This window comes from Castor canadensis, chromosome 2 (genome assembly GCF_047511655.1).
Source record: "Castor canadensis chromosome 2, mCasCan1.hap1v2, whole genome shotgun sequence".
In the NCBI taxonomy this organism is placed as follows: Eukaryota; Metazoa; Chordata; class Mammalia; order Rodentia; family Castoridae; genus Castor; species Castor canadensis.
Genome location: NC_133387.1, coordinates 145,640,635 through 145,659,236, shown reverse-complemented (window position 1 = coordinate 145,659,236; position 18,602 = coordinate 145,640,635). Strand labels below are relative to the sequence as shown.

General features: G+C 37.4%; 1 protein-coding gene across 2 annotated transcripts in view; it reads left to right on the top strand.

Moving 5' to 3' along the window:
* Positions 1-18,602, top strand: part of Rfx7 (regulatory factor X7) — a 98,076-nt gene that overhangs the window by 61,866 nt on the left and 17,608 nt on the right. For both annotated transcript variants that reach the window (XM_074066009.1, XM_074066008.1), the window contains exons 3-4: positions 1,576-1,658; positions 3,998-4,120. In XM_074066009.1, coding sequence (XP_073922110.1) covers positions 1,576-1,658; positions 3,998-4,120 — 206 coding nt within the window. The remainder of the gene's footprint in view (positions 1-1,575; positions 1,659-3,997; positions 4,121-18,602) is intronic.

The following is an 18,602-nucleotide window of genomic DNA, read 5'->3' as shown; positions in this document are numbered from 1 at the left end:
GATCTGTGACCTGCAGGATAGCTGCATAATTTGTGGAACATAGTAGAAAACAAAATGATACACTAATGAATGAATTCACCTTCACTGTTGAAAAAAGTAGCTAAAGACCTACGCTAATGTGATGGCAGCAAAAACAAACGGAACAAAACATGGGGCAAGGAGAGCTCTAAGTAAAGGATCAGTGTGAAATGCACTGTGCGCAACAAAGTTAAGCAGACTCCAGAGCCATGCACTGAAAACTAGGCAGAGTGATAGGAACAGTTGAGAAGAGAATTTCTATTGTTTTGTTTGTTTTTATTTTTTCTCTGAGAGTGAGCTGCCCAGGGTGTAGCTGTGAATCTATTAGGTATTACAGCAAAAGCCAGTGAATTTTGGTGAGAATAAGAATAGGCTCAGTTAAAAGCTTTTTTAAAAAAAATGGATCTAGGCCTGGCATAGAAGCTCATGCCTGTAATTCCAGTTACTCAGGAGGTAGTGACCAAGAGAATAGTGGTTTAAGGCTAGCCTGGCTAATGGGACATACCTATAATCCCTGCTGCATAGGAGGATCAGCCTGAAGCTGGCCCAGGTAAAAATGTGAGCCCCTGTCTGAAAAATAACTAAAGCAAAATGGGGCTGATGTCATGGCTCAAGTGGTAGAGCACTTGCCTAGTAAGTGTGAGGCCCTGAGTTCAAATCCTAATAGTGCCAAAGGAGGATAGGTTGGATCTATGTTTAAGCTGTGCTTTATTAAGTAAGAGTAAATTCTGCCACCAGGAGTGCCAGTAATTTGGGTACATTTTCTGTTGCAATGGAGTTTTGCTTGAATTGGACTGCCAGAATTTTGCTGTGATAGTTTTACTATAATAGGATTTATGACACATTTGAAGCTATTATGTAGCACCCTCAGCTGGGAAAGAAAGCATGAGGAGTGCAGAAATGATTTTAAAGGATACATTTAGAGAGAAAAATGACTTAGTGGTAGAGCAGTGAAGTAGAGACCCTGTTTACAAACAGCTTCTGTACCACAGCCACTGCTTGAAGTCAAAGCATAATTGCCTCTGCAGAGTTCAGAAAGGTCATGGGTTTTATAACCACCATTCCATGCACAGGTAGCATCAGCAGCCCTCACGTTCTGGATGTCTGAGAATTAGAAAAAGATCTAGAGATCACATCACACATTTCACAGTTTTAAAAGTTGCCAGAGTTAAGTTAATGTTTAGGCTAAGACTGACTAATAAATCTTTCTCTTGGTTCCTGGATCAGAACCTGTCCTACAATTTGATAAAACCCACCTTCTTTAAATGTAACTAAAAATGAGGAACTTTTGTCTCAGTGCTGATGTATGACTTTTTACCTTTAAGAATGGGGAAATGCCATTTCCTGTTAACTTTTCATATACAATGAAGTATCAAACAGTTGAATTGCATTATTTTAGAAATGAGAAAAAAAAGTCTAGATTCTGTTTTGATTGGTAGGTAATTTTGTGTGGCTTTGTTAGACAGTCCGTATCTTTCAGAGACACTGGTCAGATTACTTGGGAGTGAAAAGGAGTGCTTTAGAAACTCATCTTTCTCTTTAATCCTTTGTACCCAGCAAGAAGTTGAGAAGTTTACAGACCTAGAGAAACTCTACCTCTACCTTCAGCTGCCTTCTGGTCTCAGCAATGGAGAGAAAAGGTACACCTGCTCTTGCCTTCGCTGTGTTACCTGTTTACAGAACATCCCTCGGATATGTATGTATGGCGTGAGTGGTATGGTCGTTACTATTTTACAACGGTCCTAAAATCATCAGAAAACAGAATGGCAAAACAACAGGTCACTTTGGTCTTTGATGATACTTGGTTCAGAATTTGCCTACCTTTTTAATAATTCATTCATGCAGCCCGGTAAACTGTGAAATGCAGTTTGGGTTGTTTTATAACCAGATGAGTATATTTGTGCAGTATGAGGAATTGTGAAAAAATAAACAAACAAAAAAATCACCAGTATTAGTACTATGAGTCAAATGCAGTAATTTTTTTAAGGTTCTATCAGGCAAGCCTATTCGCAGAATGTAAAGATACCAAGAGAAATAGAACGTGATTCATGGTAAATGTAAATTGTTTTAAGTATTTGGAATATTGCTTTAGTTTCACCATTTAAAATATGTAAGTCTCATCTAGAAAATGTGGAGAGAAACTGTTATTAAGTCGTTCTGTTTGAAAAGAATTTCCTGGCTGTGTGCACTGTTTCACTCCTGAAATGCCAGCTACTTCAGAGGCAGATATCAGGAAGTTTGCAGTTTGGGGCAAAAAGTTAACAAGAACCTCATCTCAATCAATAAGCCAGGTGTGGTGCACATGTCTGTGATACTAGCTACATGAGAGGCATCAGTAGGAGGATCATGATCCAAGACAGCCTGTGCATAAACACAAGACATGATCCTAACTCAAGAAACAAAGCAAAAAAGACTTGGACTTGTCTCAAGTGGTAGAGCACCCACCTAGCAAGCACAAGACTCTGTGTTCAAACGCCAGTACTGCCAAAAAAAAAAAAAAGTTTCCTTACCCTTTTAAATATCTCTCTGAATTCATTCATATGTCACTGTCAACATTCTGTTCTATTCTTTTAGGAAGTAAAGAAGGTGAATATGGTTGATGTACTTTCTATACACAAATGAATATAGATAGGACTTTTAAACCTGTTAATATCAGCATAAGAAGGGGACTAAGGTTGAAAGGAAAAAAACAAGGAGATGAACCAATTCAGGTTATAACACATACATACATGGAAATGTCACAATGAAACTCCCTTTATAGCTATCCTAAACAAAAATGTGATTTTTCAAAAACAGAAAACAGGGAGGTAAAACAAGTTTTGTCTGGGGATTGGTACCAGCGGGTTGGGGAAGTGTATGTAAGAGGGTAAATATGGTAGAAATATGTACTCATGTATGAAAATGGAAAAGTGAGACCTGTTGAAACTCTTCCAGGAAGGGGGTGCATAAAGGAGAATGATGGGAGGGGGTGAATTCAACTATGATATATTTTAAGAACTTTTGTAAATATCTCAGTGTATCTCCAATGCAGTAATAATTAAAAATAAAATAAAATATGAAAAAACATTCTATTCTAAAATTGTGCATAAAAAGAAATAGAATGAAAATTCTGTTACTTTTACCTTTTTCTCTTACCTCATCCTAAAATTTACAGCTATTTTAATTATTTTATGTCCTAGCAGTTTGCTTGGTATCTTGTTTGGGATTCAATAAATGATTCTTACAAGTATCTGAGGTAGACAACAGCATCAGCAGAACACTCCCCTCATGCTGTCTCAGTGCCCATTTCATGGCATTGGTTTATAGGAGATGTCCAGTGGACGTGTTAGACCAGGCCAAGGGGCCCACTTACAGGAGGGGTTGCTTGTAGATTTACCCTTTCACCATCTCTCATGTGAATTCCATTCTGGACACAGTATTTTAGTAAGTCTCAGAGTAGCTGCTTCTGCCTAGTACATTCTTTGAGTATGCTGAGCAAATAGAAATTAAGCATTTTTTTCCATCATAACTGTTTTGAAAGTTTCATGATATGGTGAATGTAAGCAAGTATGGGCAGACATCCACGTAGAGGTAGTTTTGAACCAAACAAATACCTGATGATGTCATTACTCCACCTCCAATCCCAGTCCCATGATAGAAACTGTCATGGGATGGAACAGGCAGTAACTAGAGTCATGGCTCAGAGCCATGAATGGACAGCTGTGAAGATTTCTGCAACCTACTGTGTGTCCTGTTTGGTTTGGTTATTTATAATGTGTTGGCATACGGTTTTTTTTGGGATTTTTTTGTGGGGGGGGGGCGCCATTGGGGTTTGAACTCGGGATCTCACACTTGCTAGGCAGGCGCTCTACCATTTGAGCCACTCCACCAGCATTGGCATACAGTTTTTTTTTTTTAATGGAACATTTAGGCCTGGCTCAAAAATTATCAATGAGTTGCTATCCAGTTCAGCTAAAATGTGTTTTTATCTTATGACTAGTGATCAGAACGCCATGTCATCTAGTCGGGCACAGCAGATGCATGCCTTTTCCTGGATTCGGAACACCCTCGAGGAACACCCTGAGACTTCGCTCCCCAAGCAGGAGGTCTATGATGAATACAAGTTAGTGTTCTGTGTGTGAGGTGTGTTGTGATATGTTACATGTGCTACACTTGGCCACAGCAGCAATGTGTCCGATCGTTGGTAAGTATCAAGCTGATACATGGCATTGCAGTTAGTCATCTTCCAAGCTCCTTCCTGCTCTGTGACTGTGGTGTTATGCAATACAGGGCAGGACTGCTGAACAGGGGACTGTTCCAGAGCTTCCCAGGATGTGTGAGGCAGAAGGACAGTGGTGTGGGAATGTAAATAAAAGGATGCCTTTGGAGTTCTTAAGGATTTCAGGAAGAAGGTGTCTGGGGTTAGAGGGACACTGGGAGGCAATAAGTAAGTCAACACATGAAAAAATGAAGCAATTTTTTACTGGGACTTTTTAAAGCTCTTTCATGATTCCAAAACTGTTTAATTTGACATGCCAACCAAAGAATGTTGTGACTTACTTATTCAGAGATAAGAAAGACCAGTGACTTGCACATATTCATCAAATAAATTTATTTGTTTAAATACATGAAAGTATAGAGAAAGGTTAATAGGTACTAAATCCAGTCTTATTTAACACTTTTATAATTGATTTGAAAGAGAGAATTTATTTTGTCAGAATAAATAAAACTAAAAAGCTTCTGATTATTGAGATGTCAAGGCAGCAAACTAAACACAGCTTGAAAGGAAATTGTGAAATTCTGTTGTTAACCAGTGTGAGACAGTGCACAGGATCTGCACTGTTGACAAGGAAGAAAACCTTCTACCCTCATTCAGATCTTAGGGTCACACCAAGGGAAACTCAAATTGCTGCAAAAACGACTCAGGAAAGATCGGACATAAGCAAGTTTTAAACTGAAGAAGACCTTGTGATTTTTTTTTTCTTTAGAAAGGTTGGAACAGAGCTGTTCAGTCTCTCACCCTACAGCAATTTATAATAAGCATTAATTAATCGCATTCAAGTTAATTAAAATAGAGATGCCCTTCTGAAAGTTGAAAGAAGCACATCTGAATTCAGTAAAAAAATAAATCAGTATCAGGCAAACTTGTGTGATGTGGGAAGAAATCCTAGGTTGAAGACCAAGAGAACAGATTCTGTCCATAAACCTGTCTGCCTGGACAAGGCTTTTAACTGCTTGCCATCTGTAAAATAAGCAACTGAAGGTGCATGAGGTTTCTTTTCAGCTCTAAAATTACACAACTTGGCTCTTGTAGGAAATGCCAAGAAACTAATTAGCCAGAGATGTCTTGCTGCTAGTATTCCTGAAAGACAAATTGGACAAGTGAAAGTACAACATTTCCATAATGGACTAAAGAGAGAACCCAGGCCATGTGCAAATTCTCAAAGTGATTTGCTTCCACTGCACACCCCTTCCTATTGCCAAGAGAAGCAGCACCCTCACATGCTGAAGTGACGCTGGCCCATGAGAGCAGCTCACATTTTTATAACAATTCCTGCCTGGGCGCAGCTTGCTTTTATTCCCAAAATATTATTCTGAATATTTCCTTGAAATTCTAAGAAATGCCTGTGGTTTTTCCTGAATGAAAGAAGTTTGAGAGTAGTGAATGCTCCAATCTTGAGCAGTTCATTTGCAGAACAGTAGGGAGCAATAGAGGCAAATGAAGTGATTTGTAGAGTCTAGAGTTCACAAAGAAAGTAGTGGGTAAGAGAAAGTTTTGATAATAGCATGACTAGGAAAGAAATAACAGTTTCAGTAATTCCAGTGGTTATGCCTCTTATTTATACACAAAGTATCTGAGTCTGGTGTTTTAGTATAGGAACACATTTTGCTAAGAATATACCTTCCTCACTGTTGTATTCCCCCAGTGCCTATTGTATATAATTTAATATTAAGGGTAATTAAGTGACTGTCCAAGGGTCAGAACTAGTTAAGATACAAATTCAAGACTAGGACTCAGGTAACAGGAGAGAAGACAAACCTGTTACATTTGAGGGAAATAAGACTTAATGGTAGAAAACGTTAGAGAGTACTTAGAAGCACCGCTTTATAGTTTAGGTGGGATGTCCACTTAACATGGACAAACATGCTCACTGCCCAGAGAATGAATTCATTTACATATGTTACTACATGTGCACGGAGGTAACGTGGACATCATAGGAGACACAGCATAGAACAAACTTTGGCTAAGAAGAGAGTTCTTGGTGTCTCCACAGGACAGAAGCACAAGGGAACGTCAAGTCATTCTCTTGTTTTGAGTACTCTTGCTGGAAAGCATCATTTGAGAGATATGGAAAATGTAGAAAGACTGTAGAAAAGTAAAAAGTATGTGCATCTTAGGAAACAGCTAGTAAAAGGGGTGTTCAATTATGTTGTCTAAAGAAAGCAAAATAGAGTGTAGCTGTATATTCTGCTTAAACAAATTTTAATCACAGGAGAGGTTTCACTTCCTATCAGTAAATATATTTAGATAACTTTTCAGAGAATTTTGTCCTTTCCTTAGGGCCTTTTGGAGACTATTCATTTTCCTACTTGGAACACCTAAATGAAGTTTCCTCTGTAAAAACTTAACATAGATAAACCAGTCTTAAATCCATTCTGTTCTAAATATTCACTGGGGAAGAAAGATGTTATAATGTGAACTGCCTCTTTTCTTCAAGCTACTCCTGTTAAGCACAGGTCCTGATGCAATTCATTGAAATGGTTTTAGATGAATTTGTGTGAAAGTCAGTCCCTTTTGTAGTCATTAAAATCAAGATCCTTTTAAGGAAAAAAATGAAGATTTAATCTAAGCAGTAATGACTAGCTTTGTAAGCTCCACTTTTATACTAAATTAAGGTATTAGCAGATCTAGACAGCCTTATGGAGCTTTGCGTGCAAAGGCAGTTTATTTACAAACCAGAGTGAGCTTTTTTTATTTGTTGACACTTCAAAATTCTGTTCATTACTTGTGTTTATAAAAATGATCATAAATATGTTTAATTTTACATTTTTTAATTATAAAAGTAATACGTAGCTTGAGGAGTGGCTCAAGTGGTAGTGCACCTGCCTTGAAAGCATGAGACACTGAGTTCAAACCCCAGTGCCTCCAAAAAAAATAAGTAAAATGTATTCATACGAAAGTTTTATTAGACAGCTACAAATGTATAAAGAAGAAAAACAGCACTCATAATTTCACTACCTAAAACTAAGTCCCCTTTGGTTTATTTCCTTTTTATATATATATTCTTGTTTAAGCAAATTTAGCCTCATTGTTTGTACAATTCTTGGGGAAAAGGGAGTAGCAAATAACCCTGTGGTCAGCATCCTTGACTGATTTAGTATAGGTCAGAATTGGGATTACCAGTTAAACATTATATCATTATATAATCATTTCTTTATTATTCACTGAGTGCATTTGTTTCCTTCCTTGCCGTTTTTACATTTTTTTTCCCCTACTACTGGGTTTTGAACCCATGGCTTCCTGCACACTAGGCTAGTGCTATACTACTTGAGCCTTGCCCCCAGCCCTTTTGTTTGTATTTTTGTTACTGTTTTTGTGATAGTCTTCATAACTTTGCCTAGGCTGGCCTTGAACTCACAATCCTTCTGCCTCTACCTCCTGAGTAGCTGGGAATATAGGCATGTACCACCACACCTGGCTTCCATGTTTGTTTCTTTATGCTTACAAACCCTTAATATATTTAAGATACTAATTAATATTAAGATGTAAATTTTGTTTAGTTTTGTTTTCGGCAGTACTGAGGTTTGAACTCAGGGCCTTGCACTTGCTAGGCAGGTGCTCTACCACTTGACCTGGGCTTCCAGCCCTTTTTGCTTTATTTTTCCAGTAGGGTCTCACATTTTCCTTTGACTGGCCTCGCTCCACAGCCCTGCTTATCTCCACCTCCTGAGTAGCTAGGATTACAGACATGAGCCACATACCAAGCAGTAGTTGTTTGATAAGTCTGATCTCTCCACTGTTTTGGCAGCTTGTAGTGTTGATGTTCTACCTTGCTACTAGCTGCTGAACACTCATCTATATTCTCCTAGGTATTTTTTATTTAATTTTTCATGTGTAACCCTTTAGTCTATCTGCTGTTTAAGACACTGAATTTAATTTTCTCTGTCGTAGCTCTTTCGTTAACTTTTCTCTCTTAACACTATTCATCCTCCTGGAACCAAAAGACTCATTTTCTTCCTTTGTATTCCCTGTTCTTATGTCAGGACCACATCATAGAAGGATTTTAGCTATTAAGCATTTAGCTAACTGAGGATCAGTTTTTCCTCATTCTGTCTTTTTCACAGTTGTTCTTGATCATACTTGCTGTTCAGTTAAGTTTTTCATAGAAAGTTTGAGTCACTTTTCTAATATTAGAAAAGAAAACCCAAAGGGATTTTTATTCAAAATGCATTAACAGCAAAAAAATTTTTAGAAAAATTCAGACTAGAAGTGTTTCTTAATTCACATCATTGTTTTATGCCCATCAGTAAAGTTTTACTTAGTTTCCTCCAATTAAGTATACCTCTTTTTCTTGTTCTGTTTATTCCTTGGTCAGTTTTATTGTGCTTATATTATGAAAAATATATGTATTCCCAATATTTTACTGTTGGTTTGTTTTGGTTTATAGGAAGTCCATAGATTTCTGTTATATTTATGTTGTGCAATGTCTGTTTTCTAAGTTTTCTTTAGTCCTCACTTCTCAGTTGTTACTTTTGACTTCTATGTGTAGCGCCCTTTGAATCTTCCTCATTGTCTCTGTTACTGGTCTGTTTTCTAAGTTTTCTTTAGTCCTCACTTCTCAGTTGTTACTTTTGACTTCTATGTGTAGCGCCCTTTGAATCTTCCTCATTGTCTCTGTTACTGCCTTGAACAGACCTTCCTTCCAACTTTAAATATAGGAGTGCTAGGTGCCATTTTCTCTTGGAATAAGTTTTCAGAGAGTAAGTATGTATGCTTTATATTTCACTAAGACTTTATTTTCATTTTTTTAGGAAATGGATAATTGAAATTTACCAAATACATTTTGGTCTCTATTAATATTATTTTGCAGCACTTTTTCTTTGAGTTATTGACATAGTATATTTTATAAAGTAGGTAATTAACATAAACTTTTATTCATAAAATGAATGTTGTTTTCATGACTTGTGTGTAATCTTATAGTGTACCGTTAAACGCTTTTTTTTGGCAGTATTGGGCTTGAACTCAGGCCCCTCCTTTATGGAGGAAGGTCTGATGACTCAGAGAAGTGAACTGCCTTCAACAAATCTGAACCCAGGTCTTCAAGACTGGACCCTTTTTTCCATCAATTCATATTACTTACAGGATCTTGTTCCGTATGTTCCTCTTTTTAAAACTAAAAGTTTAAAGCCAGGCATGGTGCCTGTAGTCCTAGTGCTTGGGAGGCTGAGGCAGGAGAATCACTTGAGCCCAGGAGGTAAAGACCAACGTCCATTACATATGAAGATTCCCATCTCCCAAATACTTTTTAATGACTTAAGATTTTTAGAGTGGCATTTTCCAAAATGTAATTATGTGTTATTTTTTTAAATAAACTACAGAAATTTTACTTCTCATGGGTCTGGAGGTTGGAAAGGCCAACATCAGAGTGCTGGCAGCAGTTGGGCTCTGTGAGCCTTCTCACATGTGTCTTCATGTAGAACAGAACTAGCTGGTCTGTTCCTGTGGTCATTTCTGTCAGGTTACCAGTCCAAGTCCATGGGGGCTGTGCCCCTAATACTTAACCATCTCCCCAAGGCCTCTACCCCCCAACACCATCACCTTGGAAGTTAGGATTTCACCACATGAATTTTGGGAGGGACACAAATCTACCATAGCACCAGAGAAGATTCCACAGAGGATCGCAAAGTGGCATCCATATTTCATCCAATTGAGGATTCGTTGTAAGCTTGGATTCTCATCATGAATTTACTTTTCCCTCCAGAAAGAGCAAAAAAACAACATCTTTCAAATTAGCAATGTAGGCAAAATGACATCGCTGGTGGCAGAAACAGAGTCTTCACTGTTGACAGGCAAATGGAAGCGAAGCATTCCTGGGAAATGAAGTGACTTGTAGAAATTATTAGGGAGCCCTGAAAACAAACCTTAAAAGAAAACACTCTTGCAAAAGTAGTTACATTCTGACAAAACAAAAAATCCTATAGCACACAGAGCACAGTAAAATACAAAGCAAGCAAGAGATGCAGTATATAACATTGAGTTTTATGTATATGTGTAAATTTTTGGGGTAGTACTGGAGTTTGAACTCAGGGCCTTGCACTTGTTAGGCAGGTACATTTAGCATTTAAACCACTCCCCCTGCCCTTAATGCATTATATTTTTAACTGATTGGAAATAATCAACTAAAGCATAAAAGTGATCGATTCAGTTTTACTAATATTTGGCAGATAAAGATATGCTTTTTACCACTTAGACTTATATTAAGAACTGTTACCTAAATGTGTTGTCTATCATTTATTACTTCTTTTCAGGTTAAGACTCTTTTCCCCACCTCTCCTTAAGGTGGTCTCACTCATAGAATTCCTTACCCTACCTCTCTCCTTTCCATGTGTCTCCAGAGATTTTACTCTCAAGAGGATGTTTGATAATCTGTCTTCTTTCCCTTCTCAACTCTTTCCCAACTAGACCAAGTCTCCTAATTTAAAATCAGAGTCCTTACCAATACCCACCACCTAAGCCCTAGGCCGTGTGCCCAGGGACTCCATTATCTTGACCCTTTGAGTTACCAACTGCAGCACTGTTCTGCCTTTCTCACCTGCTCTTAGCATGATATGTAGCAATTGACCGGCACTCAATACCTCTTATTCTAACTAAAGCAATTAAGACTTTAATATTACAGTCCTGAAGACAAAGAGATCATGGTATGTATTCATGATGCTCTGTGGATTGATTAGTAAATTAAAACATTCGGTTCCCAAGCATTAGATGTGCATGGTCCCTACCGTCAGGAGCACAAATGAACAGTTACGGCTCAGTTGGTTTTGGAAGGCAAGCATCACCAAAGAGCTGACTCATGTTAAGTCATCAAAGTGGAGTAGGAGTTTCCCACAAACTAGGGATTAGACAGGCCTTGTAGGTGGAGAGGACATGCCAAAGGCATGTGGGCTCATCATCCTAGAACTCAGGGAAGATGCCACACCAGGCTAGAAGTTAGACTGCATCCCACAAACAGCACAGTCAGTGAGAACTCAGCTCAGAAAGCCAGAAATGATGAATGAGAGAACCAGTGTTTAGGGGTTAGGCGAGGAACAAGAACTCTCCAAAACTGAGGAATTTAAAAGAAAAAAAAAAAAAATAAGAACAAAGCATGATATAATCTCCAGTCTCATGTGCCGTAGACCACTCAAATAAAAGGAAGACAAGCAAAATGTCTCTGATATTTGTCACCTGTTAGGCCATGGGGAGCTACTGCCAGAACGATTTCCGCTTTCTACTGCAGTGCTCAGGAAGGAAAGACCTACAGAGAGACCAGGTTTTAAAGCTGTGGAGAAAGAGAAAGGCAGCAATGCAGGACTGTGGTAGTGAAAGATTTTTTTTTTTTTTTTACCACAGCAAATAGGGATTAAGTTCATGTGCATATAGCAAAATGTTCAGCTAACAGAGGTTTCAACAAGAAGAAGGAGTTTCCTTTTTCTTTCAGCAGTCCAGAGACTTGGCTGCTTCTCAATCCCCACACTCCTGCCCATCAGTCTGGTTTTATTTGTTGGCATCTGAAATGAGCTACTTAAATGAGCTACTTTAGGTTATTGTTCCAATTCAGATGCAGTTAGAAGGAGAAAAGTTAAAACTCACTGATTGATGTTCTGCATTTGAAATTAATCATACTGACATGTGTTCTTCTACAGTGCCATTTAAGTATTTCAGGATTGCAGTAGGCATTGCTTTTAATAACACGCAGTGATATTTTTAAATTTTGGTAAAATAAAGTTTACCATCCTAACGATTTTTAGAGTACACAGTTCTGGAGCATTAAATACATTCATATTGTATCATTACACTCCTATCACAGATCTCTTTTTCACCTTACAAAGCACCATTCAAAAGTTAAGTTATATATCATTATACTTCTAGAAATAAAGACAGTTGCCAAGCACAGTTGTTCATGCGTCTAATTCCAGCTACTCAGGATGCAGAGAGCCCTAGTCAGCTGTGGTGGTGCATGTCTGTAATCCCAGCCAGCTGGGAGGCATAAATAGGAGGATGGTGGTCTGAGACTGGACCCCCAGGCAAAAACAAGAAACTCTACCTGAAGAATAATTAAAGCAAAAAGTTCTAAAGGTGTGGTTCAGATGACAAGAGTGCCTGCCTGGCAAATGTGAGGCCCAGAGTTTAAACCCCAGTTCTGGCTAAAAACATACAGACAGACATAGATACATTCATAAGTCAATCAGTAAGTAAATACATCTAGCAGCAGTCCTTTTGTGAATATACTTGATCACATCTAAAGAAGCAGTTCATTAACTCATTTGTTGTGTGGCTTGGAGCTGTGTTTGCCACAGAAAGCTTCTTTAGAAAACCGTTGTAGGAGATTGCATAGGTCTGAATGATTAGAGGGCCCGTGAGCATCCCTGAGAAGCACTCATGATTTATTCAGCCCATGTGCCAACAATTCCCAGCCTTAGAACAAGGCGCAGAGATGAAGACAGTCATAGACAGTCAAAACTATAGTTTTTGCTTTGCTTATTATTTTATTTTTGAGATATGATGCATATTGTAAAATTTACTTTTTTAAGCCATACAGTTCATTGGTTTTAATATGTTTTCAAGGTTGTCTGATTCCAGAATATTTCTGTCATCTCCCAAAATTCCCTATCTATGGCACTCACTATCTTCCCTCCTCCCAAGTCCTGGCAACAAAGAATCTATTTTTTGTCTCTGAATTTGCCTATTCTGGATGTTTCATATAAATGGAATCATATATCAGGTGGGCCTTTCTGTCCAATTTCCTTCATGTAGCATAGTGTTTTCAAGGTTCATCTGTGATACAGAATGTATCAGTACTTACTACATTTTACCACCAAATAATATTTCATTGTATCAGTATACAGGTTTAGCAACCCTAAACCAAAAATCCCAAGTCCTCCAAAATCCAAAACTTCATGATCTCTGACATGATGCTCAAAAAGTTTCAAATTCTGGAGCATTTCAGATTTTGGATTAAGGGTGCTCTAGCAGTAAAGTTCAGGCAGTAGTCTAACGTGAAAATTTCTGGTGCCTGGGACATTTTTGGTCCCGTGTATTTCAGATAAGGGACATGCAGCCTTTCCTTCAGTCATTGATAAACATTTGCATTATTTTCACTTTTTTGGTTATTATGATTATGAGAAATGCTGCTATGAACATTTGTCTCTGAATATTTGGAGATATGTTCTCAGTCCTTTTCAGCATATACCTAGGAGTGGAATTGCTGGATCATTTGGACACTCGTGACATTTAACTTTTTGGGGAACTGACAAAATAGTTTTCAAAATGGCTGCAGCATATTCACAGTCCCCACCAAGGGGGATGTAGGAGAGCCGACATTTCTCCACATCCTTGTCAGTGCTTCTTCTTCACCATAGCCATTCCAGTGCAGGTGAAGTGGTCCTAGCTTGTGGCGGTGACATGCATTTCTCTGTGGGTTTACTGTGCTGAGCATCTTCTCATGCTCTCATGCATGGATTGTGTATTTTCTTTGAAAAAGTGGCTTTGTTTTTTTTCAAATTCTTCGCCCATTGTCTAATTGTATTTTGTCTTTTTGTATTTTGATTGTTTAATGTTTTTATAAATTCAAAGTATTAGCTCTTTGTGGGAACTAATTACAGGTTCACACCTATAAACCCAACTTCTCTAGAAGTAGACATAGGAGGATCACGGTTCCAGGCCAACCCCAGCAGAAAGTTAGTAAGACCCTATCTCAAAAACAAGCCAGGTGTGGTCCATATCGTAATCCTAGCTGCTCAAGAGACAGAGGTACAGGAGGATTGCAGTCCAAGGCTGGCCTGGGCAAAATCATGAGCCCCTATCTGAAAGACAAAGCAAATATGCTTAAGTGATAGAGCACTTGCTTACCTAGAAAGCACAAGGCCCTGAGTACTTTAAAAAAAATAATAAAGGACCTAATAAGATCCTTATTAGATATAGATAAGTATGCTATGATTTATAAATATTTTCTCCCATTCTATGGGCTGTCTTCACTTTTGATAGCACACACTGATGAGCAAGGTTTAACCTTGATGAAATCCAGTGTGTTTTTTTCTTTGGTTGCTTGTACTTTTAGGTATCCTATGAAATTGTTGCCTGATCAGAGGTCATACAGATTTACACTATGTTTTCTTCATGAGTTTTATAATTTTAACTCATACATGTGGGTCTTTGCATTTTAAGTGCATTTTTATAGGTAGTGTGCAGTATGCCCAAATGCATTCTTCTACATGTGGATATCCACTTGTCCCAACATTATTTGTTGAGAGCTTGTTTGGAGGTTCTAGCAGGGAAGCGCAGCTACTCGTATACCCTTGACCGAAGAACAGTCTTCCTCTGTCGGGGGTGGTCGTCCTCTTCATCCGAGCACGCAGCTTCAGGAGGGACGCACATGGAGCAGTGAGGGAGGAAGGGGATACCCGCCTCGCCAGCCAGATCAGCCGAATCAACCCTGGCGATCAATGGGGTGACAGATGTTGCAGCCAGATCGCCCTCACATCCCCAGCATTATTTGTTGAAAAGACTATCTCTTCCCCATCGAATGTTCTTGGCACCTTTGTAAGAACTCAGTTGACCATAGATGTACAGACTTGTTTCTGTACTCAGAATTCTGTCTGAGTACAGAATTCTGTCCCATTGATCTATATATCATCTTTGTGCCAACACTAACTGTACTGTCTTGATTATTGTAAATTTATAGTAAAAATTAAGAAGTGTGAGTCTTCTTTCTTTTTCAAGGTTATTTTGAATTTTCTGAGTTGCTTAAATTACCATAAGGATTTTATTATTCACTTACCAATTTCAGTAAGGAAATCAATTTTCATGAGGATGGCATTGAATCTTTGGTCAGTTTAGGGTTGTTGCCATCATAACAAGTTATATCTTCCAATTCATAGACATGGGACATCTTTCCATTTACCCATATCTTCTTTAGTTTCTTCCTAGGGTGTTTTGTAGTTTTCATTGATATATCTTAATACTATTTTGTTAAATTTATTAATTATTTTACTCCTTGGTTGGTTATATTGTAAATATAATTACTTTCTTAGCTTCATTTTTAGATTTTTTTTGATAGTTTATTGAAGTAAGACTGGTTTTGAATATTGATCCTACAACCTTGCTGAACTAGTTTATTGGCTTTATTGATAGTTTTTAGTGATTTCATTGGGTTTTCTATAAAGAGAATCAATGTCATCTAAAGATGGAGGTAATTTTACATGTTCCCTTTTGCTCTCAGTGTCTTATATTTCATTTCTTGCCTGGTTGTCTTCACCAGAATCTCTGGTGCAGTGTTGAATAGCAATGATGGGAATGGACACACCTTGGCTTTGCCTGACCTGTGGGGAAAGCTTTTAGTCTTTCACCATCAAGTATGCTGTTTGTTAGTTTTCTATAGATGGCCTTTATCAGGGGGAGGAATTTTCATTCTTTTAACTAGTTTGTTCCATGTTCGTTGGATGTTTTTTCTGAGATGATCATATTGAATCTTTTTCAATGATTGGTTATGATAATATTACATGTTATTTTTATGTGTTGTATCCATCCTGCATTTCTGGAATGAATCACACTTGGCTATTGTGTATAATCCATTATATATGCAGCTAGGTTTAAAGATTTTTGCATCTATATTCATAAAATACTGGTGTGTACTTTTGGTTCTTGTGATGTCTGTGTATTAGGATATTAGGATAGTGCCACCATATATAAGTTTTATAAAAGAGTTTGTGAAGGATTGGTATTAATCTTTAAACTTTTGGTAGAATTCACCATGAAGCTTTGTGAGATTGGGATTTTCTTTGTAGGTACTTTTAAGTTAATCAGTCAGTCTCTTTGTTATAGATCAGATTATTTCCTTTTGGGGTCTGTTTTGGTGGTTTGTTTTGTCCATTTCACATAAATGATTCAGTTTGTCGGCACAGTTTGTCGTAGCATTCTGTCATAGTGCTTTTTATTTCTGTAAGGTCAGTAGTAGTGTCCCCTCTTTCATCCCTCTTTTTACTTGAGTATTTCTCCTTGCCCCTTCTCACCCCCTTCTCAGCTTTGTTGATCTTTTTCAAAGAACCAACTTTGAGTTAATTTTTTGCTAGTGTTTTCCTGTTATTTCTTTTCCTTCCACTCTAATCCTTATTATTTTTTCTTTTCTCTTTGTCTTGGATTTAGTTTCTTAACATAGAAGATCAGGTTATTAACTTGAGATCTCTCTTCTTACCTAGTACAGGCAGATGGACCTAAAAATTTCTCTCTAACCATTGTTTTCACCATGTCCTGTAAGTTTTGCTATATTGTGCTCTCACTTTTATTTACATCTGAGTATTTTCTGGTTTCTCTTCTGATTTCTTCTTTGACTCCGATTATTTTTGACATTTCATGCTTAATTTCTGCTTACTTGTAAATTTTCATTTCTTTCCATTCTTGATTTCTAATTTTACTCTGTTACGATCAGAAATACTTATTATATGATTTTTAGACCTTTTAAAATTTATTGAAACTGGTTTCATGGCCTAAAATATGATCTGTGCTGGTTAATGTTCCGTGTGCACTTGATAAAAACAAATATTCTGCTATTGTTAGGTAGCATGGGCTGCAGGTGCCTGTTAGACCTGGGTGTTGCTCAGGTCATCTGTGTCCTTACTAGTCTTCTGGTTGTTCATTATTTAGTTCTCTCCATAATTGAAAGTAAGATAGTGAAGTCTCCAACTATTGCTGAGTTAGCTTATTTCTCCTTCAATTTGTCTATTTTTCTGTCATGTATTTTAGAGCTCTATTATTTGGTGCATAAGAGGTTATAATTGTAGCTTCTTGATGGATTGTCCATTTTATGAGAAAAGAATATTTCTCTCTATTAGCAATTTTTGTCTTAATGTCTTTGTTGCTGATATTAGTGTAGCCCCTCCAATTCTTTTGGTTACTGTTAGCATGTTATTGTCTATTTCTATTTTTCTTTCGGGCTACTTGTGTCTTTGAATCTAAAGTATACATATAATATGTAGATAACATAGTTTGATCACATTTTATATTAAATCTGTTTTTCCAAAACCTGACTTTATTGGAGAGTTTAATTCATTTACACTTAATGTAAGTACTGATGAGAAATGAGTTACAGTTGCCATTTTGCTCTTTGTTCTCCATTTGTTACATCTTCTTTTGTTTGTCTGTTCTCCCATTATGCCTTCTTTTGTATTAAATAGCAAATTTCTAGTGAATTATCTGAATTCTTCTTTTACTGTATACATTCTAATTATTTGCTTTAGTGTTTATGTCAGATGTCACAGTTAACATATTTATTTTAAAAGCCAGTTTTGATTAATACCAACTTAAATGTCCAAACTCTATAAAACTTTCACTCATGCATATGCTGGTCCCTCAGCAGCTGTCCTTCAGTCCAAATGGGAGAAACTCAGCACGTGCACACTGTTTTCACCTAGGTAGTCGTCTTTACCAGCACACTTCATTTCTCCATGTGAGTTTGAGTTACTGTCTAGAGGCCCTTCATTTAAGCCTCAATTTAGTATTTCTTGTAGGACAGAACCCTGTATTTTGCTTATGTGGGAATGTCTTAATTTCTCCTTCACTTTGAAGGATAGTTTGTTTTGCATATACAGATTCTTGGCTAACAGGTGTTTTCTTATAGCCCTGTGTGCATGTCATCTTGCTGCCTCTTGACCTCAGTGTTGAGGGTCTTGTATACAATGAGTCACAGCTCTCTTCTGTTGGGATGCTGTCTTTTCTTTGGCTTTCTGCTGTGTGATTATTGTGTATGTAGTTTGGGTCTCTGAGCTTTTACTGCTTGTTTGTTGTGCTTCTCAAATGTGTAACTTTTCTTTTTTCTTTTTTCTTTTCATTAATTTGGAAAGCTTTTAGCTGTTTCTTATATATTCTCTCTGCCCTCCTCTGTTTTCATTCTTTTTCTTCTCTTCAAACAAGATAATCTCAGTTGACCTTCTCTTCACATTTGCTGATTCTTTTATCTGCTTAGATCCGCTGTTGAGGCCCTCTGGAATTTTTCCTTCTAATTACTGTACTTTCGCACTCCCAAATTTCATATATTCACTTCTTATGTATTTCTTATAAATTTTATAGATACAATTTTTATTCATGTGTATAATTTTTGTCTCTACTGATACTTTATATTTGGTGAGACATGGTTTCCTTTAACTTACCTCTTTGGCTTATTGAAAATAGCCGACCTACAGTCTTGTATGGCAAGTCCAACATCTGGGCTGCCTTAGCACTGCTTCTAATGATGGCCTTTTTTCCTGTGTGAAAGCCAAGGCCTATGTCTTGATTCTTTGCTTATCTCATAAATTCTTTTTTGCAGAGTGCACATTTAAAATTACATAATGTAGCACTCTAGGAATCAAAT